General features: G+C 54.8%; 1 protein-coding gene across 1 annotated transcript; it reads right to left on the reverse strand.

The window, feature by feature from the left end:
- Window positions 1–8836: 8836 nt before the first annotated feature.
- On the reverse strand, window positions 8837–14450 carry INA (internexin neuronal intermediate filament protein alpha). The gene is made up of 3 exons (XM_050899287.1): window positions 13503–14450; window positions 9700–9824; window positions 8837–9110 (listed from the first exon to the last, which is right to left on the reverse strand). The coding sequence occupies exons 1-3, from the start codon at window positions 14448–14450 to the stop codon at window positions 8837–8839; spliced, it is 1347 nt and encodes a 448-aa protein (XP_050755244.1).
- Between the last annotated feature and the right edge of the window lie 7755 nt (window positions 14451–22205).

Below are 22205 nucleotides of genomic sequence, written 5' to 3' on the forward strand. Positions count from 1 at the left end.
ACTATGCTGCCACTGGCTCTGATGTCAGTGTCAGTTTCTGGTTTGTTTGGTTTTTTTTTTTTTTTTTAAAAAGAGCTTCTGCATACCTTTAAAAAGAGGTTTTCTGTAGGGTAAATCACATGCCAACTAAAATGCAGAAGGCCAAGACTTCCTACTTCATTCTTTCAGTTGCTTAATGAGGAGGATTGAAGATTTGTTGCCTGTGGTATTTTGGTATGAATGCTTAGTGACCTCTTACTTCCCATTTGTCCGCTTTTCTCTTTATTTCTTCCTCACCTGGCCTTCAGAAAGCATATTCTTAGCTTAGTTTTCCTGGCTCAACATTCTGCTTTCTTTCACCTTAAAGCATACCCTGAAGGCACTGATGTTTCATCTGCTCTCCAGTGCCTGCAGTACCTCCTGGGGCACATCAGCATGCAGCAGGGGTGACCTTTGGCTATTGCCAAGGCTGATCTGTGGGCTGTGTGGTTTCCTGCATAAAGATAATCAGTCTGCTTACTTTAAAACGTGCCAATCTTCTGTCAGTTCTCCTGCTGCTGTTTTATTTCTCTTGGTCTCCTTTTAACCTTGGCTTGCCTCCAGTCACTTTTGGTCCTGATGATAGAAGAGCTTCTGTAACAACAGGCCGTCTATGGGATGGCATCTCTGCCCTCATGGGAGATGAGCCAGCTTCGTGCTCTGGAAGTGAGGGAAGGTGTGCTTGGACTCGTTCATTATTTTACAGACGCTATTGTTTCTTCACTTGATGAAATAATTGTGGTTTTATTTTCTGGTTACCTACTTAGCAATGTCATGGCTAACACAGATCCTAATTAAATACTACTTGCACTGCAGCATAATTCTGAGTTGCTTTACAGATCTGCTAATTCCCAGCAAGAGGAGAAGGTGAGCCCTAGTGTAAGGAGTTTTTATAAATGCAGAATCAAGCTACGATCAAGTCATGAACAGTGAGTCATGTTGGTTACGTTCTGCCTGTTTTCTTTGTGTTTAATACAGATTTAGTGTAATAAGAAGATAAGGTTCAAGAGACCAGTGAAATGTGCAGCTGAGCCCTCTAAATGGAGGGGCACTGCGATGGCAATGTGTAACTATCGTTTATGTTCTGAACACCAATATTGCACCCAGCCTTGATCTGCATTGCCACCAGACTGTGGCACACATGAGCCGAGAGAACCCTTCACACCTATTTCCATAGATGTGAAACAACCAATGAGTTTTACTGAAAAATCATTCAAGCTTGTCTAATAGTAGTCTGTGTTGAATTTCTTTTCAGGGAATCATCAGGCGTTATGTGCAATGATTTATGTTAATACATGTTAACAGTCACTAACAAATTAAAATTACATGCCTAGCATTTCTGTTTTCTCTTTTCTGCAGTGTGGGGTATCATTATTATGAAATTGGTGCTCCATACAAATGGCAGGGGAGAGGATTCACTCCAGCAGTTGAGAGCAAGCCTATTAACAGAGTCATAGGAGTTTTTATGTATTACATCTCTTTCTTTTAAAGGGAGATGGTCAAGTTGTCCACATGAATCTTCTAATACACTGCACGCTCAATAGAGTGCACCAGGTGCCATCCTGAATGTTTAGGTACTTTAAAATACAGTTGTTCTGCTGTGATAGATACTTGCTGAGAGATGGAGAGAATGTTGCAAATGGCGCGTTCTCATCACTTTTGCTTTTTGTTTGTTTTTTCTACCTCTTTTTTCTCTGTAACCCTAACTAGTTCAGCACAAAGAAAAGAAGCAAGGTGATCATAAGTTGAATTTTACTCGTGTCATCTTTAAGAGACCCTTGCTGAATGAGCCAACGGATATTTACATGTGCTGAAGTTTCAGAATGTTGCCATAGATACAGGTTTCATCAGTGATCAGGTCAAAGTTAATTGTTTTTGAGAGATAAATGGTAATCCCATCTGAGATGAAATGCAATATTGATTGGCTGCCCTGCAGCTGCAAAATTCTTGCTGGAGCTGTATCACCATCTTTACTAGGTTTTGATTTAGTATAACAACAATATATTTGTGTCAAAGCAGCAGTGATCTGCAAAAGAAAGATTTCCCAAAGAGGAAAAGAGAGCTTGTATTTTCTAATTGCATGGTAAAATTAGCCTATTTGGAAATGAAAACTTAAAATGTCTGTTTTCTTCCAAGGGAAACATTAACAGTAGAAAAGTGGGTGGTGGGGACTTGGCAAAGACTGAGAAAACTAGTGTGTTCCTGGGAGAGCTGCTTTGGAGCCCTTTTCCTGTGGTGCTGGGAGGCAACCAGTCGTTTCAAGATACCACAGTGTGCTCAGAGCACACTGCTTGCAGCGTGCTTTTCTGTAGCTTGTGGTGACAGAAGTGATTATGTTAAATGATGGACCAGTGTGTCCTTTCTTGCATATACCTGGGACTGAAAGGTAAGAACTTGTCAGGTGAGAAGCCCAACGCTCTTCGCAAGAACCTGCAATCTCCTTTTTCTTCCTCACGGGACATGGGAGAACATTTCACCTATTAGCGGCAATAAAACAGCAGATTATTTGTGTGCCACAACATACAGAACAGGAGTGGTGGTGGTCTTCCTCTGCGTGAGCGGGTAAGCTGAACGCAGGGGCGCCTGCATTCTCTTTTCAGCTCTGTCCTTGCCTTGCTGCATGACCTTGAGCCGAGTTCTTTGCTTCTCAGCTCTGTCCATCTAGAGCAATGATTTCTATAACGTGCTGTGTGTGTAAACTCCATGCTACTGCTGGGTATGTGAGGGCAGGCAATTAACAGACTACTATTGAGATCCCCTTCGTGAATGCAGGTATGACAGGACTGGTTAACAGTACCTGTTACCAAAGCAACCAAGTGTGTTTCTTTTGACGACTTTACTTTTACTTGTTTAAAATTTTGCCAAGTGATAAACATCTGGGCTGAACTTGTTGTGTTGCAGGTTGTTCCAGCTGCAAGTGGATTCATTTTGTTATCCATGGAGAAGTTCAACCAAAAGGATTCAGCTGGTTTTAAGAAACAAGTAGTTGGTGAACAGTTAAAAAACAAACAAACAAACAAAAAAACCAAAAAAAACCCCACCTTGTTTCATTCTGGGGTGTTGGGGTTTTTTTTTTGCTTTTACAGTGTTGTCTTTTGGTTGCAAATGAGCTCACAGTGAAGCTTGCCTTGGTGTTGAGGCATTCATAACCTCTGCCCTCTGAATGGGTTTTCTGCTGTCTAGTAAGGGAAGCTCAACTTTTCAGTCAATGAGTGTATTTCACCTGTGCACATGCTTGTATGAAACTTGGAGGAGTTTGGTATCTTTGAGACCTTCAGCTCTCTCAAATGTGGCTGAAGTTAAGCTGATGAGCATAAAAAATGACTGGGGAAGGGTTTAGGGGGTAAAGGGAACATTCAGTCACGGTATGATCCTATAATCCTTGCTTCCTTAAGAATCTAGCCTGAATATTTTGGCTTGCTGAAACATTTTGGCTTGCTTCAAGCATTGCCAGGCATTCTTATTCATATAGCTCTCAGGCCTCTGTGCTAGACTAGGAATTTGCTAATGAGGTACCTTGTGTCTGGGGCTTGGGGGATTTTTGCATTTCCATTGAAAATTTGCTTAAACTTAATGATGTTCTAAGACTCAGTGCAAACTGCGTTTTTCAGTCTGACCTCAGCTTTTCTGAATGACATCTCCAAACAGCTTGTTCTTACAGACCACACTCGGGTCTGTGCACGTACAGCCATCTCAGAGAATGACTACATGTGTGTCAGAGCACTTGCAAGGCTGCTCTGGGCATAGGGGAGCCAGGAGCTCATGTCTCCTGTGCTCTCTGGGATGCAGGCAGCCAGCAGCTGCCTCGCTATTCGGAGGCAAAGGAGCTGAGCTGACCCTGCTGCAATAGGAACAGACTCTGGTGCCTCTGCTGTTTCAGAACTGATACTCATGGCACCACAAGAGCTTTGCTCCCATCTATGAGCAGCAAGTGGATGTGTGCCTGGGGCTCTGGAACTGCACTCTGAAATTTTCTGGGTATTTCCCTTCCATCTAAGCAGCTATGTCTGTGTTTAGTGTGAACACTGCTCCTTCTTTGCGTTATGGTGGACACAACCAAGCTCCAACAGAGCGGTCGGTTCTGGGCAGCAGAGTGTCTTTGCGGTACATCCTGCTCTAACAAGGATATAATCATTCGTCGCAGAGTTGCAGGTTCCTCTCTGGTTTAGCTGGGTTTTGGATGAAGACGTGTGCACAAGCTGTAGGAGTGCATCCCCCCGTCCCCATAATTGCAGACCCCAGCTCTGCAGCCCTCCTGGTTCAGCTGGAATCTGCTGGGACAGAACAGGATCGATAAACATTCTCTCACCCCACCCCAAGCAGCGCCCTGTTTGCATGTTATGCTGCATTTGCCAAGTGATCCTTACTCCCATATGCCTGCAAAGACTTGCATGAATGAGCTGGCATTGCTTATGCTATTTTGATATAAATTTTGCTTTAAAGTGTCAGACGCCACTGGTGTGGACATTTGATCATTCAGATGCATCTGTTCGGCTGCTGGCATTAGAGCTCTGCGTGGATCGCTCACTGGGGGAAGAAGCTCCTCTCCTTGAGGAGGTCTCTGTGCTAAGAGCTGGCAAGGAGAGAGCTGGATGGATCCAGCCAAAGGTGCTGGAAGAGACTTTGCTCTGAATTGCCTATTGATTCCTTCTTGCTGAATGACAGGATTCTTCCCCAGTCTGGAAAAGGAGATGTTTGCATTCCTGCCAAAGGAAAATGTTTGGGTTTTTTTCTTTGGCTGCTTTTTCTTTGGCTTACTCTTTAATGAATTCCAGCATCTGGACAAGTGTCATTAGCAAAACTTCTCGTGTGCAGCGACTCTCTTTTTAAGGAGCTGTACATTTCAGCACAGACAGTTGTTGCAGGAACCTCCAGCAGAGCTGAAGGACCCTTGGTTCCAGGATCACGATGGGAACAAGCCTCTTCGATCACTGGAGCAGCAGGAGCGTGACCTAGGCCTGCCCCAGCCAACATCCCAGCCTGCACAGACTGTCCCATCTCACCTACGTGACAACAAAATGAGCAGAGCCAGGCAGCCCCAAAGCACAGCTGCACGGTGCATGGGCCAGCGTCTCCATCCAGGGGAAAAAAAACAACTGGCAAGCCCTGTGGTGGGAGTTTGCACCCCTCTGTGGAGGCTGGAGTTCTCCCCAGCATAAAGATGAAGGCAACGCAGCATCATGGAGAAATGGCTGCCTGATGGTGCAGTCTGTGTCCGCAGCTGCCTTTTATCTGAGAGGTCGAGGTTCTGCAGAGGTATAAATCTTTAAGCATCTGCAGCGTGACTCACTCCTTTCCTCTGGCAGCCTTGGTGTTTAACCCAGATGGGTCCACAAAGGAGGATTTATTGCCCTGTTCCAGCTTAGTGCTCCACTGTAGAAGCTGCCTGGTGCATATAAGCAGGCAGGTGAAAGGAGTCACCCTGAAGAAGATAGTGATAGAAAAGGAGGCCTGGATGGAGATAGCCGGAGGTCAGTATTGGTAACGTGCTGAGCCAGGCCTAGCCCTCTCTGCTGTCATTGTTCTTCTAAAGATGAGGAGAGTGTGGGCATGGGCCTCCCTTAGGATAAGAAGGGGCCACATGTTACCGTGCATTCAATGAGCTCAGGCTTCTCGCCCAACGGCAGCAGCCACCTGGGGCCCGCAGGAGTTGGGCAGATGGGGCTCAGCGTGCCTGAGTTGAGCATTAAGCAGTCCCTTCTCTGATCCTGCAGCCAAAATGGGCTGAGCCCGGGAAATGCCCAGAGCAAGCTTTCCCCAGGGGCTGCATCTGCACTGGGATGCTGGGGTCCCACAGCACAGGCATTGCGGGCAGAGGCTGGACACAGGTAGCTGGGAGGCTGCTGCAGAGCTGAGGGCAGCCCTGGCCCCCCTTGGGAGCTCCTCCCTTGCTGCACAGCACTTGTGGTTGGGCTCTCTCTTTCAGGAAAGCGATGCGTCTCCCTCCTGCAAGGGCTCTCGCTCGCCCTCAGTCCTGGGAGAGTGTTTGTGAGGTTGGTCAGTCGCTTGCTGCTATCAGGGTAATTAAAGCTTGGCACCTCACATCCTGTAAGATCACAGGGACAGTGCCCAGCAGAGGGGCTGTCAAAACCATAAGGTAATCTAAAATCCAGCCTGGTCCTTTCTGGTGTATCCTAAATGCCCAAGTCCTTTCCCTCTCTGCTGCCCCTCTACCTCATCTGGAGCTTAACACCATGAGACAGCACCAAAACGCTGCAAAGCTCCAGAAATGCAGGAAATCTCTGGAGCCGGCCCGTGCAAAGCAGCCGTTTTCCAAAACAGTGCCTCGTCCCCCTCCTGGCTCCTTTGTCCCCTCCATGACTGCAGCCCCTCCACATTGGTATCACCAACATAAAATTCCCAGCTTTGTTGCTAGCATCCAGCCAGCTGAGCAAGCAGGAATCCTGACGGAGGCTTGTGCTGGGAATAAAGAACAGGTCAGGCTGCTTATACTCAAGGGACAGAAAGAAAGGAGCGCTGGAGGGTATTTGAGGTTCAGAATATATTACATTAGCTGCACAGTCACATCTGCCTTTTATTCCCCTATGGTTTGGGAGAAACGCTGTGTGTTTGCATTTCCTAACTGGCTGCTGAGCCGGGAGATATTTGGAGGTTGGATGACCCTTGCTTTATGTGCCAGTGCTCTGGACTTAACTCTGCAGGTGCTGGCCCCCCCAAGCTCTGCCTGGGGGTCCTGATTTGCTCTGCACTGTTTTGCTGGGGGCTGCTGATGGGATGCACTGCCCCAGCCATGCCCTGAGTCCCCTCCCCTGCCTCCACAAGGTGCCCCTTGCTTTGCCTGCCCGTAGGGCTGCATCACCGCACGGTGAGCAGCCTCACCAGGGCATCGTGCCCGAGGTTATCAGTGTGGCAGGGTCAAGTGAAGTGGCTGCGCTCCTCCTGGCCTGCAGCGCTAGCGCAGAAGCCTGTGACTGTCACACCGAGTCCCTGGGGCTCTGGGGCAGAATGCCATGACGTGGCATGACAAGGCAGGAACGGGAAGGCAATAGGACAGTGTGCTGCAGGCAGGGCCACCCAGCAGGGAGCCTGCCCGTGCTCTTTCCGCGCCCCGCTGCCCTCCCGTGTGCCCCTCTATAGGCACATCTCAGGCAGAGCGTGGGCATCTTCTGAATACAAGCCAGCGCTGGTCATGCCAGCTCTACGGGCACCTTTGACTGCTGGGTTTACTTGGGAGGTGGGTGTACCCTCACTTCTTCCATCTGCCATTGTGTAAATCGCTTTATCTTCACTTGTGAAGGCAAACAAAGAGGCTATTTTTAACCCCTGAGCATGCAGGCAGGGTGGAGGAGAAATGGCAGGTATCTTGGGACCAAATTGTCAGGGGTGTGATGCAAATCGAAGTCCATTTTCTGAGCAAATGAGGGTGTGCTCGGCCATGGGAGACCTTGTTCCCTCGGCCAGCTGGCCATGAACTCTTCTACAAAGCAGGGCCACCACAACAGGCACCTGGAGGTGAGACCCAGACATGCCCCACTGCCATCGGTGGGACCAGCCTTGCCTTGCAGCCCCAGCAGCAGAGCTTGGCAGCCACACCCCAACACCAAGCTCTTTGCAGGGGACCAGAGGGACTGCTGGGGACCGAACCGGCTGCGGGCCAGACACTGAGGTGCGTTCCTGAGGCGAAGCAGCAGCAAAGAAGACAAAACAGCTCGGTTTGATCCACATAACTATTTCTTTCTTTTTAATTATTAACTTGTGCCTTACAATAGAAGAGGAAAGAGTGAGAGCAAACGGTTTGCTGGTTCCAGGAACTACTCTGGCACCACCGCAAGGGCAGTAAGGTCTCATGATGATAACCTTGCCAGGGCACTGACACGCAACACACGCACACGCAGAGTCTCCGGCTCTTGCAAAAGCGATTGCTGGCAATTTTAAGGCATTGAAGGAAACCTATGGTTGTAAATCCTATATTGAATTTGGCACACGTTGGAACAGTTAGAGCGGAGACAAGGATGCTTTGCGGGCTGGTGTTCGGGAGTCCTGCAGCTTCCCAGCTCCGGCTGGGGCACGATGCTAATGTGAATGCAGGGTTTTCATGTGACAATGGTGCAGCCAAAACAAGGGGCCCTGCAGACCCTGACATTTCGGCGCCAGCAACACCAGATGAGGTGCTGCGGCCCGCGCCATGGTGGTGCCTTCACCTCCAATGCACTGGTTCCCTGCCCTGTGCCTCCTGCTAGCAAACTCCGTGCGCCTGGCTGGACTAATGCTGCTGAAAACCAGAGTTGTCAGGACAAAAAAAATGAACATTCCTTATAGTTTAAAATGTAAGTGGCTCATAGACCAGATGTCAGGTGTGGTTACAGTCCAGTATGGCTATTTCTGTGCTTCTGTGATTAAAAGTGGACAGCTACGGCTTGAGGAGTGGGGAAGAGTTTAGCTATATGTGGATTTGGGTAGTAGATGAAGGTCTGTAGCCTTGAAACTAGCTATAGTAAACATGTTGAGCCGCTGAGGAGCAGTCCCAGCTGGCTCCCTCTTACCTGCCATGGAGGGAAGGAGGGAGGGAGGGATGGTGGGTGCTACAAGTCCACTGTGCCACCACAACAACGACCAACATGCATCTAGCTACCTGCCTGTGCTTCCGCCCCATTTAAAAGGGAGCAATTTGCCAAGCTCGGCCTCCGCATGGCAGGACCCGCGAGGAAGCTGGCCCCAGGTGGGTGTCCCTGGGGGGTTACATGTTTCTAAGGGGGGCTTCCTGCAAGCCCAGCGTGGCTTCGTGCCCGGAGGGGCAATTTAAAGGCCGAGTGGAGACTGTTCCCCCTCAAATGCAAAACGGATGGGGTCCTGGCGTTTACATTTTTGCATTCGCAACAATTCCTTCATGCAGGTTTAATCTCCCTCTTTTCTTGGCAGAGGTTACGGTCCCCTCAATCATCTCAGCCCTGCTGGTTGATATTTTAGAGGTCACTTTAATAACCTCTCCTTGCTCCTCCTCCTTGAAGGACAGAGTAGAGGAACTAAAGCCTCTTGGCTGGAAGGAGTAAGTGGGGTTGGGGAGGGGATTGAGTGCTGAAAGGCCGACGCTTCCCATGCTGAAGAGGGTCTCCTCTCCCTCCAGCAGCTTCCTGCAAGCACATCACAAGGGAAGAGGTTAGTCTGGGGACATCTCACATGAAACATCTGCAAAGCTTGAGGGCATGCTGTGACCTGCAAGTAAGTCCAAGCGCTCCAGGCCATCACCCCAGCCTGCGGTGGACACTGGCTCAGGTCACACTGCACCATGAAACTGGTTCAAAATCATATGCTTTGGTCAATCATTTTTGGAGCACTTGCGATATGGGGTACATGAGACCAGCTCCCTCCTCTCCCTCCAGAAACACCAGAAAAATAAAACCCCAAACCAGAGGGACTCTGCCTTTTGCATCTACTTTGACTTTGCAAGAGAGACAAGTTTCCAATCCCAACTGCCCCCATTAAAAACCACTGCTTCTGGGATGGCTGGGGGACACGGTTCACGGCTGCTAGATTGAGGCATGACATGGAGCCATGGCTACTCCCCAAGCAGGAGCATGGCAGGTCCAGGCAGGGGAGATGAGCAACACGATGGTGTTGTTCTTGGAGTGTGTACCCAGATATTTTGCAGGCCCTTGAAAATATCCCAGCCTGGTGGGGTCAGGGAGGTGGCCAGGCAGAGCAGGGTGGGAGCAGCCTTACCTGTAGGCAGCTATCTCGATATCAAGGGCCATCTTGACATTAAGCAGGTCTTGGTACTCCCTCAAGTGCTGAGCCATCTCGTTTTTGGTGTTTCGCAGGTCGTCCTCCAGCTGCCCAATGGTGTCCTGCAAAGGCAAGGGTGCACAGGGCCATGTTTTGGAGCAGGGACCTCTCCCACAGGTTTTCTGCTCTGCCCATCATGGAGACAGGGAAGCTGCAATGGGCAGTTGGTCCACAATGGCACGTCCCACCAGGAGCTTGGGACCATGAAATCTCACGCTAACAGGGATGAAGAAGCAGGCAGAGCACTGGGCATGGCTCGTGAGTGTGCGTGGTGGGGGGAGGCTTTAAACATTGATGGATTTATATAGTTTCCCATCTGCAGCAGGGTCTGTGAGACAGGGGGGGCAAATAGTGCAGTGGTGGAGCCCCCAGTCCTGCAGGGGATGAGCCAGACTGCTACAGAGGGAAGGGAAGAGCTGCTGGGGAAGGACGGGAAGTTTGGGGCTTAAACATCGTCAAAGCAGGGACGGGACAAGCGAGAGCACTCAGCACTGCAGCAGCCCACGGCTGAAGCGGGTGCCTGGAGAAGGGCTGCAGTCTGCATCTGGGGGGCTTAAGAAGGCTTGGGACATGTGTCCGGGTGGTGGAAGGAGAGGTGGTGCTGCCAGGGCAGGAGGGAAGAACTGGCTCCAGGAGGGGAAGTCTGATGCCTTCCCCGGAAAATGCCTCAGAGCCCCAGGGTGGGGGGCTCTGAATGCAGGGATTTGGGGGTGGTTACAGAGTTAGGGGCCTGCCCTGCAAGAGCTAGGGTGCTCAGCTGGACAATGATGTCCTTCTAGCATCCTTTCCATCAGCTTTGCCCTGCCATGGCTGCTACATCCAGTTCTACCTGCAATGTGGAGGAGTCCGAGGCCAGATCACCTGCTAACAAAAGGGACTAATCTTTTTTCTCTTTTTTCTTTGTCAGAAAACAAGCAGCCTGGTTTTCTCCCACATGCATCTAGGTATCTAAGCAGCAGCCTGAACACAGTGAAACTCGCTCCTATAGGGATCTTCCCAATCAGATAGTTTTCTGCTGCTGGCCGCCCTGCTCTGCCACCGGAGGAGCGTGATTTGGAGCAGGCATGAGTAAGCAGTTTGCATTTAAGTGATGGTGTAGCCCTGCCTGCAAAGCCCTGCAATGGCCACTGCCAACGTCTGCTCTCCCACACCCCCTCCCACAGCCGGGCCTTTGCGATTGTTTCCAGCTCCTCTGTTCCAGCGAACGAGCTTTGTCCTGCCACATCATCCCCATCCTGTCCCTGTCCTCATCCCTGTCCTCATCCCCATCCTGTCCCCTCCTTTGTGTCCTGCATAACCTTCCTTGTGCACAGAGACAGCCACGAGATGTGGAGCTGCCCAAGGAGCAGGGAGCTGCGCTGAGCCTGACGCAGTGAGCCCAGTCGGAGCAGAGACCCTCGGAGAAGCAGTGCCAACTCATCCTGAATGCGGCACAGGGCATCTCACAGTCAAGTTAGCTGGACGCATCCTGTGTTGTGGGGCATTTACGGGCCATCCTTGGGGTCTCTGCCTTGACCTGTGCTGCCCTGACCATCTCCCGCAGCAAGAGAGCTGCATGGAGCTGTGCCTCGGAGGTGAGAGTGGGCAATGGGAAAGGGTTCAAGGAGACCATTGGAGCATCAACTGAAATGCCCCAGGATGTGCATGGACGTGCAGTACAGATTAAAATCTCAGCTCCGACGCAGCCAGACTGCTGCTGCGCTGAGCCATGACAGGAGGGAGGGACTCAGGGTGACCCTGCCCTGGGACAGCCCCACTCTTGCTGCTCTGACCCTCCATGCCTTCAGCCCCCTTCCCTCTGCCTGCAGTTTGCACGAACAAAATGCTCTTTAAAAATGGGTTGTCCTTGTTACCCTGTCTGTACCTCTCTTCCACACCCCAGCTCCGCCAGCTGGTTGAATAAAACCCCCTCCCCACACCATTGCAAACCTGTCCCCTCATGGAAAGCTCTCACACATTGGTTCAGATTTGACTGGATAGCCTACAAATATAAAGAGGTGCCCCTGCTTTAGCAGTCTATAGGAACATTTTAAAAGCCCGAACAATAGGAATATTCTCTTTTAAGACAGATTTCCATCCTTTTCCACTGGCTGCAGCTAGGGAAATTATTTAGCTGCTACACATGCACATTGCTCAAAAGACTCCTAAGTATTACCACACTTAAAGCAGATCCTGAGGGCCATGTAGGAAAATGCTGCTGTGCTGTTGCTAAAGCAATTTCAATTACGGTGCTGTTTAATCCAGTTGCATTTTTTTTTTTCCCAATTGATAGGTTGTTCCCAGAATCCCTCTTTTCACATGGCATCAAGACTATTTAAGAAGATTACCGTGTGTAATCCTTTCACCCACTACAGGAAATATTGTATATTGCCTATTTCCACAATATTTGTTGAGGAAGACCTCAACTATTCAGGAAGATTGCAAGCAGCTTGGAGCTACAGTCATGAATTCTAGAGAGCCTGGCAAAATTTGGCCTTGAAAACGACAAGGCATTACTCGGGTGTGAAATAACAGTGTCCTTCAGGTATGACGTAAGGCAGTTGTTTCAGTATTTAGAAGGAAACGGCTTGATTTAGAAACCACAGATCATTTAATAGCCATGTAATAGAACAATCTCAGGGTTTATTTTATTATAATCATGAATGTTTCCCTGTAGCAAGAATGTGGTAATACTGCGGTAATGGAATAAGAGATATGGAGCTCTCAGTGTCTGCCCCACATGACTCTTTCCACAGACATAAAAGATGCTGGGATCTGGCTGCACATTCAGCCTTAATGTTTGCAGAGCTCCGATTTCTGCAGTGCAGGTGCCAAGAGCCAGGCCGCAGGGCAAGGGGCCAAGCCTGGGCAGACAGCTTCGAGGAATTACCCACAACAACGGGGAATGTGCGGGCAATTTTGGAGCTGAGCCTTAAGGGACAGGGCAGGGATGGGGCGATGCCCCAAACAGTGCTGCCATGTGCAGGGATGTCTCCTGCGGGACGGGGGTGTTGGAGGCAGTGCCCTGGCCCTGCCTGTCCCCCCGAAACCTGCCCTCTGGGGTTCTGCCTATGGATAAAGGGTGAAGGTAGCAGGCAATGCCCTGGTGAGGCAAGATCTGTTGTGCAGGCTGTGGGAGGGTGGGAGGAAGGCTGCAGGGATGCCTGGTGCTGCGCAGTGCTGCGGGGGCACTGCTCCTGCATGGGTGGGCACCGCACAAGGCAAGAGGGGGGTTGGTGCTGTATAGTGCTGGTGGGTGGAGGTGGGGGGTGTTGCATGCAGTGCAGCACAGCACGGGATAGGGGGGGCGCTGGGTGCTGCACGGTGCCGGGGCGGGGGGGGGGGGGGGGGGGAGCACCGGATTGGGCCGGGGTGTCCAGCGCTGCACAGAACTGCAGGAGGGGCTGCTGCAGAGGATGGAGCCGCGCTGCAGGATTTTGCAGGCGGTGGAGATGCTCAGTGCTGCACAGGACCAGGGGAGGGGGAGTGCTGGCTCGGAGGTGCCGGTGCTGCGCGGCGGGCAGGTGCTCGGTGCGGCGCAGCGCCGGGGGGATTGCGTGCGATGAAGATGCCCGGTGCTACACAGGACTAGGGGAGGTTGCTGGGATGGAGGTGCCGAGCGCCGGGGCAGGTTGCACGGGAGGAGGATGCCCGGTGCCGCACAGCAGCGAGCGCCGGGGCGGAGCTGCCCGGCGCTGCCCGCCGCCGGGGACCCCGCGCGGGGAGGGGACGGTGACGGTTCCCGGCGCCGCCCGGCTCACCTGCAGGCCGGCGGCCTCGGCGCTGTGCCGCTCCTCCAGCTCCTGCAGCTGCCTCTCCAAGGACTGGTGGGCGCCGCGCAGGCTCTCCATCTCCGCGAGGCGGGCCTGGAGCTGGCGGCGGCACTCGCCGGCCTCCCGGCGGCTGGCGCGGACGGCCTCCTGGCTGCGGGCCGCCCGCTCGTGGAGGCGGGCGCAGCGGGCGCGGTACCAGTCCTCGGCCGCCTGCAGGTTGCGGGCCGCCAGCGCCTCGTACTGGGCGCGCAGCTCCCGCAGCGCCGCCGCCAGGTCGGGCCGCCCGGCCGGGGCCGGGGCCGGGGCCGGGGGCGCGGCGGCGCGGAGCGCGGCGCCCAGCTGTGCCAGCTGCTCGGCGTGGGCGCTGCGCAGCGCCGCCAGCTCCTCCCGCAGCGCCGCCGCCCGCCGCTCCAGGTCGGCGCGGGCGCGGGCGGCCCCCTCGGCCGCCTGCTGCCGGGAGCGCAGCGCCTGCTCCGCCTCGGCGCGGCCCCGCGCCTCCTCCTCGCAGCGCGCCCGCAGCCGCTGCGTCTCCTCGGCCAGGCGCGCCCGCTCCAGCGCCGCCTGCGCCCGCTCCCCGTGCGCCTCCTCCAGGCGGGCGCGCAGGGCGCGCAGCTCGCCGCCCAGCAGCTCGCCCAGCCGGCGCGGCTCGGCCGACCGCTGCCGCAGCGCCGCCAGCTCCGCCGCCAGCGCCCGGTTCCGCTCCTCCAGCGCCCGCACCCGCTCGATGTAGCCGGCGAAGCGCTCGTTGAGGCCCCGCAGCTGCTCCTTCTCGCTGGCCCGCCCCCGCCGCGGCTCGGCGCTGCGCTCCCGCCCCGGCCCCGGCTCCGCGCCCGGGCGCGCCCGCCGGCCCGCCGCCCCCTCGGGGCGCCGCGGGGCCTCCGCGAAGAGGTGGCGGTAGGAGGCGGCCAGCGCCGCCGGCTCCGCGCTGTAGCTCATGGCGGCGGAGCAGCACCGGCGGCGGCGGCGACGCTTATGTACGGCGGGGCGGGGCGCGGCGCGGCGCGGAGCGGGGCGCGGGGCGGGGCGCTGCGGCGGGGAGGGGGCGCGGTGCGCGGTGCAGTGCGCGGTGCGGTGCGCGGTGCGGTGCGCGGTGCGGTGCGCGGCGCGGCCCCGTGGCCGCGGCGGCGGGAGACGGCGGGAGCTGTCCGTGCGCCGCGGTGCTGAAGGGCTGTGGCGGCGGGCGGGGCACGGGGCGGGACAGAGGGATGTATATGTGTAGGGGTGGACGGACACAGGCACGCGGGCACAGAAAGCACGCAAACACACACGGGCAGATGGACAAGGTCACACACACACACAAAGAGACAGACGGACGCACAGGCACGCGAAAAGGGACACGCACATTCACGGTAAGACGCACACGTACACATGCTGAGAGCCAGACAGACAAAGGGACAAGCAGACGTGCAGAGAGACACACACAGATGCGCACGCAGACGCACAGGCAAGGAGAGGCAGAAACACAGAAGGAAGCAGGCAGAAATGGGCAGCTGGAGAGACAGAGTCAGGCAGACACACGGAGAGACAAAAAGGCAGGCGCACACACACACACACACACCGGCCCCCCACGCACCCCCACCCACCCACCCCCATCTCCCCACACCCCCCCCCCACTCCTGCTGGGGTATCCCCAGCCTCCCCCGCTGATGCTCAAGGGAACCCGCACTGTGCGCCTGTGCCTGGGGTGAAGGTGTCCTGCGGGGCTGGTCCCAGCCCCCCTCCTCCGGTGGGGACTGGGGTGCCTACAGCAGCGTGGGGTCTCCACGGGACGGGGCCATGGGTGGTTGGGGTGCAGGGGGGGTGCAGAGGTGGGGACGTGCCTAGAGGAGGGGGTGCCCAGGACAGAGACTCATCCTCGGTCCAGCCATGCTGCAGGGGACAGACGGGAGGATTTTGCCTCCAGGTTGTTTGCCAGGAACTGAAGGAGCTGCTTCAGTTTCTCTCCGTCCGCGCAAGCAGGCTGGGCCTTCCCACTGGCAGGGGTTTGCTGGGAGTACCCAGGGCTGCAGAGCTGACAAGAAGGGACACACACCCACCCCACCTCCAGGCCAAGCACCCTGTCCGGGAACACGGCACCCCAGGGCAGGACCTGCCAAGGGACCAGTGAGAAGTGTCTGATCTCTAGGAGCAGCAGCACAAAATGTAGCTGTGAGATGGAAAACCAGCTTAAAATAGCTGTGATCCAGGTGTGAGGAACGTGGTGAAATGTGCAACCGGATCCTGTCTCCTGCTGTACGTCTCTGTGCCACTGAGCTCTGCACCGATGCCCAGTTCCTCTGCTCCATTTGTCCCCGTTTCTCCTCACAGATGACCAGGGGACAGCATGAGGGAGGTCCAGCAGATGAGCGGGGAGGATGAGCAAGCCAGGGCTGGCACTGGAGAGAGCCGTGACTTCTAAAAGAGCTGTCACTGTTTCAAAGGCACCAGCCAAATGGGGAAAGATGCTGCTGGGATTCACATCTCCGTGGGATCAGAAGTTAATCATAACAGTGGCTGCGGAGGAGGCCCTGCAAGCATGGAAGCAACCCTGGCTGGAGTGCAGAGGAGCCCACGTCCCTGCAGCCGTGCTTAGAAGGGCATTGCCTGGGGCAGAAAGCCCATAGGGAAAACACCCTTTCACTTGGGAGTGAGGGGAGCCCAGCCCAAGGTGGAGCACTGCCCCACTGCGGCAGCAGGCTGGTCCTCGGCGTGCAGTCAGGGATTGGCGATAAGATCAACACACACATGTATATACCCCACCTTAGTCCCGTATATTTGTCCCATAGGGCACAGGAGGAATGAGGAGTGTCGGTCAGTGGAGACAAAGGAAAGAGACAGGAGGTATGCACACACGTGGGTGAGAGACCTGGTTTGTGCCTTGTTTTTCCAGGACTCAAATCTGCTCACAGGTAGGTTTTCTGGAAGGACTCAGTTTTCCTGAAGCCCATTTTAGGTCAGTGACCGTGAGGCTACAACACTTGGGTCATCTGAGTAGCTTACGTTTTGGTGGCAGAGCAGGGCAGGCAGACAGCCTCACCGCAGGCTGGGGGCTGCCAGCCATCCTGGCCCTGCAGCGTGACGCCTGGTCCGGGCTGCCTGGTTCACGCAGCTGATGCAGAAATCCTCTCCTTGGTCTGGGTTTTTTTTCAGGTCTTTCACATACTCCTCACACACAAATGCGTTTTACCACTTCTTCAACATCTGTTGCTTTGCATTACAATATCCTAAGTCAGGTTTCTGCTACTGGGAATAACTGATCAGGTAACTGAGAAGTTTAGAGCTCTGCTTAGTTATGTGTGTGGCATTGTTTTGATGCTTTGCTTTGATGCTTATTACTGACGATAGAGGCTTCTGTGGTTCTCTTTTGTCTTGTAGGAGTGGAGTGCAGCTTATCCTGGCCTCCTCACTTGTGCTGTTTTAGCACTGCCATTCCTATGTAGGCTAACAGCGGAGGTAGGAGTGTCACAGTCTCCTCCAGCAGAAGAAATGCAAGGGTCTCTGCAGGGACTGCTGACATCCATGGGTAAAGACCGTGGGATTGAATCCCTTTGCCTCCCAATGGGATGAGGTGTTCTGGAGCCTTTCTACACAGAGGGAAGGAGACTGCATGAAACAGGTGGGACCTGAGCCAGTTGCTGGTGTGACTGCTGGGACCTTGTAGCTGAATGACGACAAGTAGTTGGAGTCAATAAATGATAGTAAGCGCTACTGTCCCGCAGAACAAGGATGCGGCTCCAGCTCGCTGGAAGGCTGCTTCTTTCAGAGGAGCAAAGGGTGGCCGAGACCTTGGGATCCACCTCAGCATGAGCTGCCAGTTCTGGGGGTGCTCCCCTGTTCCAGGCAGCTGCAGCAGGACTCCCATCCCAGGTGGTTGGCACCCAAATGCAATTCCCTTGCAAGCCCCTTGAGCCCCCGACCCAGCTCTCGGGGGCTGATGTGGCCAACAAACCTGGCAGCTGTACAGCCCTCCCAGTGAGAGGGAGAGCTGCAGTGTGGCCGCGTCCTGGAGAAGGAGTCATGTCCCAGCAGACTGGAAGGAAGTCCTTGAAAGACCCAGACCCAAATCCCCAAAGTCCCCTAAATTCCCCAAATTCTATTCTATTCTACTCTATTCTATTCTATTCTATTCTATTCTATTCTATTCTATTCTATTCTATTCTATTCTAAGGCCAGAGGTTGGAGACAAGCTGAACACTGGTGTGTCAGACCTGAAATGAGATGGCAAGCTGGAAGTGGGCACAAACTGAAACCTGGGCAGTGCCTGGCCTCTATTCAGCCTCAGGAAACCTTGACACCTGAGTAACACATGGATCTCTGTTGGATCACACACACGTGGCATCAGGGGCAACTTTATAAGGCTAGAAAACAGACAGGAAAACAGAGAAACAGTCCCATAGCTAAGAATTGTACACTACTGAAGTGCAGTGGGTTCTATTAGGGATTAAATTGCCCAGGACCATTCCCTACTTCCCAGGTGCTTCAAAAATCAAGTCTTGCGTCTGAGACAGCAGGAGGACTCCTTAAAACTCCGTGATCCTCTCCGCACAGCAGCCGCCTGCTGACGGGGCTCGTTAAACAATTTCTCTCCCAAGCTGCAATCTGCCTGGGCTTGTGATTCAGAGGGAAAAGCCGTCCTCTGAGCTGTGCACACACAGCAATGGGATACACACCTTCCGGCTGGTTTCCAGCACAGTCCATTAAACTAATGCTCTGGGTAGGTGTTTCACCACCCGGCTTAACCGCAGCAGCCGCGTGAGAGGGAAATGCTTCCCGGCGGTGGGAAAAAGGCAGATCCAAGTGTCTCCCAGCTGGCTGCTGCCAGACCTCCTGCGGCACAGGCGGGTCTGACCCCCTGCGGGAGGGAGAGCTCTGTGGGTAAGGGCAGCAAAATCAGGGAGAAAACATATATAAGTAATAAACACATATGTAAGAAAGAAGGATGTATTCGCTGAATTGCACACACACACAAACACTAATAAAAATAGGAAAATGGCTGTACTGGGTCCCTCTAACTCAGGAGTTTGTTTCTGACGGTGGCAGATTTATGCTTCCCTGGTATAATAACTTCTCTGGTTCTGGCTGTCTGCGGCTCTGGGGCTCCCCAGGCAGCAGTCACATCCCTGCGTTTGCTGGCCCTTATCTAATCAGTGCAAGTTCACGTCCTGGATGCCACCGTGCTCTCTAATCCACATTTTGATAATGTGCTGTATGAAAAAACATCATCCTTGCTTGCGCTTCAGAGTCGCTGCCAGCTAATTTCATTCCATGCCCCTGGCTTGTGGGACACAGTGGAAGAGCTGGGACACGGTTCCTTCCCACCCACCTCCCCGTGCAGGACTTTGCAGACCTCAGTCTCTTTCCTAGGCTGAAGAATTTTCAAATGTTTAATTTCCCTTCGCGCTTTTACTCATCCTTGTTGGCCTCAGTGCATCTCCCGGGGGTGTGTGTTGGAAAGACGCACAGACACACAGACAGGCAGACAGACACACACACGCTCCAGGATGGGCCCCGCCATGAGGATGCATGGAAATGAGCTCCCAAATACAGGTGGACGCATCTCCAAGTGAAACCCTTCATTGGGTGCCCAGCGTGGGTGCCGTGGGATGTCCCAGGGCATTGGGAGGTGCAGGCTGAGCTTCCCAGGCGGGTAATGCTGCCTCGCCATGGGCTTAGCACCAAAAACGGGCTTTGCTTTAGCCAGAACTGACAGCACGTGTTAAGGGCTGGTGCCATTGGGTGCTTCCCCTTGGCGAGGCGATGGAGCAAGGCTTGCAGAGCCCGGAGAGCCACGATGGGCCAAGTGTGCCTGAGCTGGCAAAGCCCTGCCCGGTGGCATGTCCCCATGCTGCGGAGGGTGGTGGCAGTGCCTTATCGGCCGGAGCAGAGCGGAGGGCGATAGGGAAAGCTGCGAGAAGTGTCCTTGGGGAGATAAAGGAAGCACCGTGGCGGCGGGGCTGGAAAAGCCGCTGCCGGAGGAGGGGAGGCATTCCCGGCCTCTGGCCACCACCCGAGGCGCGGGAAGGGAGACCAGACTCGGGTGCCGGTGGTTTGGCAGAGCCGCGTGGGCCCGGGATGAGCTGGGGCAGGTGGATGGCTGCCGTCACCCGTGTCGCTGGTGGGGACCACCCCGAGGTGGCCAGGACTCCGCTGGGGCTGTGGCCTTTTCCAGGCCTCCAGGGTCAGGAAAAACAGGCAGAAAAAGGGAGGCTCGTTTTGGCAGGGAGGTTTTTTGCCCGGCACTTTTTAGGGCGTTGCTGGCCCAGCGTGGTACAACTGGGAATGGACCAATGGATAGTTTTTGCCCTGCACAACCATTCCTTGAGCCTTTCCAGCCTGGACCACCATGCCCACAGGTGTGACGGATGCAGGCCTGTGCCCACTGGTGGCAGCGGATCTTTGCTCAGGACGGGCAGGCAGGACCCCTCTCCTCTTGCTGCTGCGGCCAGTGTCCCCCAAGCCCCCGGCCATCACCCCCCATGCCACCCACAGCCACTCCCCGGGACCTCCTCGCCATCCTTCTAGCAGTGGATGGGGCGCACCCTGGCCCCCCTCACCCCAGCCCGTGCTGTAGACACACTCCCCAAAAAATCAATAATGAATTGCATTATTTTAAACAAAGCTGTGGCTCCTTCAGCCTCCGTGGCACGCAGCGACACTGAGGCCGGCTGACAGAACTGTGGGGGCTCCGGCAGGCCGGGAGTGCAGGGCCGGGGGTGCAGCCCCAGAGATTTTGGCCGGAGCGATGCCAGGCCCCGGGGGGGGGCTGCTGGGAGGGGCTGTGCGGCTGTTCCGCGGGTTGGCACATTGCCGCCGCTCCCTGCCGCCGCTCCTCTGCGGCTGAGCGCCGGGCTCGCACACTCTCCCCGGTCCCTGCCGCCGGGAGGGGCGGGGCGCGGGCCGCGCCTGCGCAATGCAGCCGCCTCGGTCCTGCGGCAGTTGTGCGGGGTAGTTCTTCGGAGCGCGGCAGGAGGTGAGAGCGGCCCGGGCGCGCGGGGGCAGTGCGCGCGTGCGGGTGCGCGTGCGCGCGCCGGGCGCGTGGCGGGGACCGTTGGGGGGTGGGGGGGAGCGCCCCCTCCCCGCTCCCGCCAGGCGCGCACCCCGGGGAGGGGGGGGTCTGTCCGCCGTCGCGGCCGGGGCTGAGGAAGGGAGGGGCAGCGAGCTGGAGCCCGGGTGCCCGCCGGCGGAATTTCCCCTTCTGCCGATGAGGGGATCTCCTCGGAGGCGGCGCCCGCCGTCTCCGCCGCTTCCCCGGGGCCCGGCTGGCCCCCTCCTCTGCCCGGCCGCTGAGCCCCGGCAGCCCCTGTTGCCTCCCCATCCCGTCCCAAGCAGGGCGGCCCCCAGGTTACCTCAGCCCGTCCCGTACGGGCCCCCTCTCCCGTCCCCGGCGGGGTGAACCCCCGAGCCCTTCCCCTTCCCGCCGCGCCCCCAGGCTGGGCCCCGAGCTGCCCCCTCTCAGCCGCAGGCTGCCCCCGCCCTGTGGCCGGCGGGGTGCGCCCCGGAGCTGCCCCCCTCCCTGGGGCAGGGTGGCTGTTGGCCTGCCGCCCCGGGGCGGGGAGCGCTCTCCCCGCTCTGCCGTCTGAGGTGCGGGGAGAGGAGAAGCAGCCCTCGGGAAGGTGTTTCTGAGGTTTGGGGCCAGCACCCGGTGTCTTCGTTTCCGCCTTCCGTCCCACGTGGACCGGAGAGGTCCCGGCGGCACCTTCCAGCTCGCAGCTTCCCCCCGGGGTAGCTGCCACCCCGGCTGGGGAGGTGGGTAGAGGCGATCCTCTTCGCTGAGGAAAGAAAGCCTGATCCCGGCTCTGGGCAGAACGCTTCCCGGACAGCCTTGCATCAGGGCGAGGGTTCATTGTCACTGCTCTGTTTCGTTTGAGTTGCTCTTGGCAATCCGGCTGTATCGGGCTTGAGCTGATAACCTAAAGCCAGGAGCGAGGCACCAAATAAATAAACTTAAAAAACCAACGCAAAACTGCTTCGCTCACATTTTGCTTATGCTTTTTTGTTTTTTAATCCCTCCTTTTGTGCCAAAAATAATGTTGCAAAATGTATGGCAGAAACAAACCTACACTGATTTCTGATAGACTAGATGACTTAATAGGGCAGTAATGTTTCTTGTAGCACAGGCAGTTTTAAAAATTCCTGGAACCTCTGAGATTATGAAACTCTCAAGTTTATTCCCTTGCTAGTGTTTCTAAAGGCTGCCAAGCTGGATACTAAGGATCCTCTTTGACGGGGTCTTGAGAACATTCCTCCCAAGGCATAATCACTTATGTTTTAAAAGATTTTTTTTTAGCTCTGGGAGATTTACCATTTGAACCTCAAAGATTGCAAAATGTTTTCTAGGTAGTCACTTAGAAATGTCTCCCTCTTACCTATCCAAATGGTCCCCTGTGTCAGTTTAGAATAACATCTTGTCACTGGCTGAAATATATTGTAGTGATCCTTAAACCTGTTTGTCACTAGTGAATAAATCGAAAATATGAAGATTTTCAGGTCCTTTCAGGTGCTACGTGGTTTTATCAAAAACCAGAAACAAAACTCAAAACTGCATTTTGATCTTTGGTTCACGTGCTGAATTTGTAGTTCTAGCAGTGAGGAAAAACCCTGGTGTTTTACTTGCGAACCGATCAGCTTAGCTCTGGAAGTCTGTCACAGTCCTTGTCAGCCCGTGTCAACCTAAACATATTTTAGAGTAGAACTGCTATTTAAAATAATCTA

The sequence above is a fragment of the Gymnogyps californianus genome, chromosome 6 (assembly GCF_018139145.2).
Source record: "Gymnogyps californianus isolate 813 chromosome 6, ASM1813914v2, whole genome shotgun sequence".
NCBI classification, from domain to species: Eukaryota; Metazoa; Chordata; class Aves; order Accipitriformes; family Cathartidae; genus Gymnogyps; species Gymnogyps californianus.

What these genes read in the sequence shown, in the direction of transcription:
- INA (XM_050899287.1), bottom strand. Translation starts at nt 14,450, where the DNA reads ATGAGCTACAGCGCGGAGCCGGCGGCGCTGGCCGCCTCCTACCGCCAC. An exon ending in CCGAGGCCGCCGGCCTGCAG is followed by an intron (nt 9,825 to 13,502) that starts GTGAGCCGGGCG and finishes TTGCCTTTGCAG; the next exon opens with GACACCATTGGGCAGCTGGA. An exon ending in ATCGAGATAGCTGCCTACAG is followed by an intron (nt 9,111 to 9,699) that starts GTAAGGCTGCTC and finishes ATGTGCTTGCAG; the next exon opens with GAAGCTGCTGGAGGGAGAGG.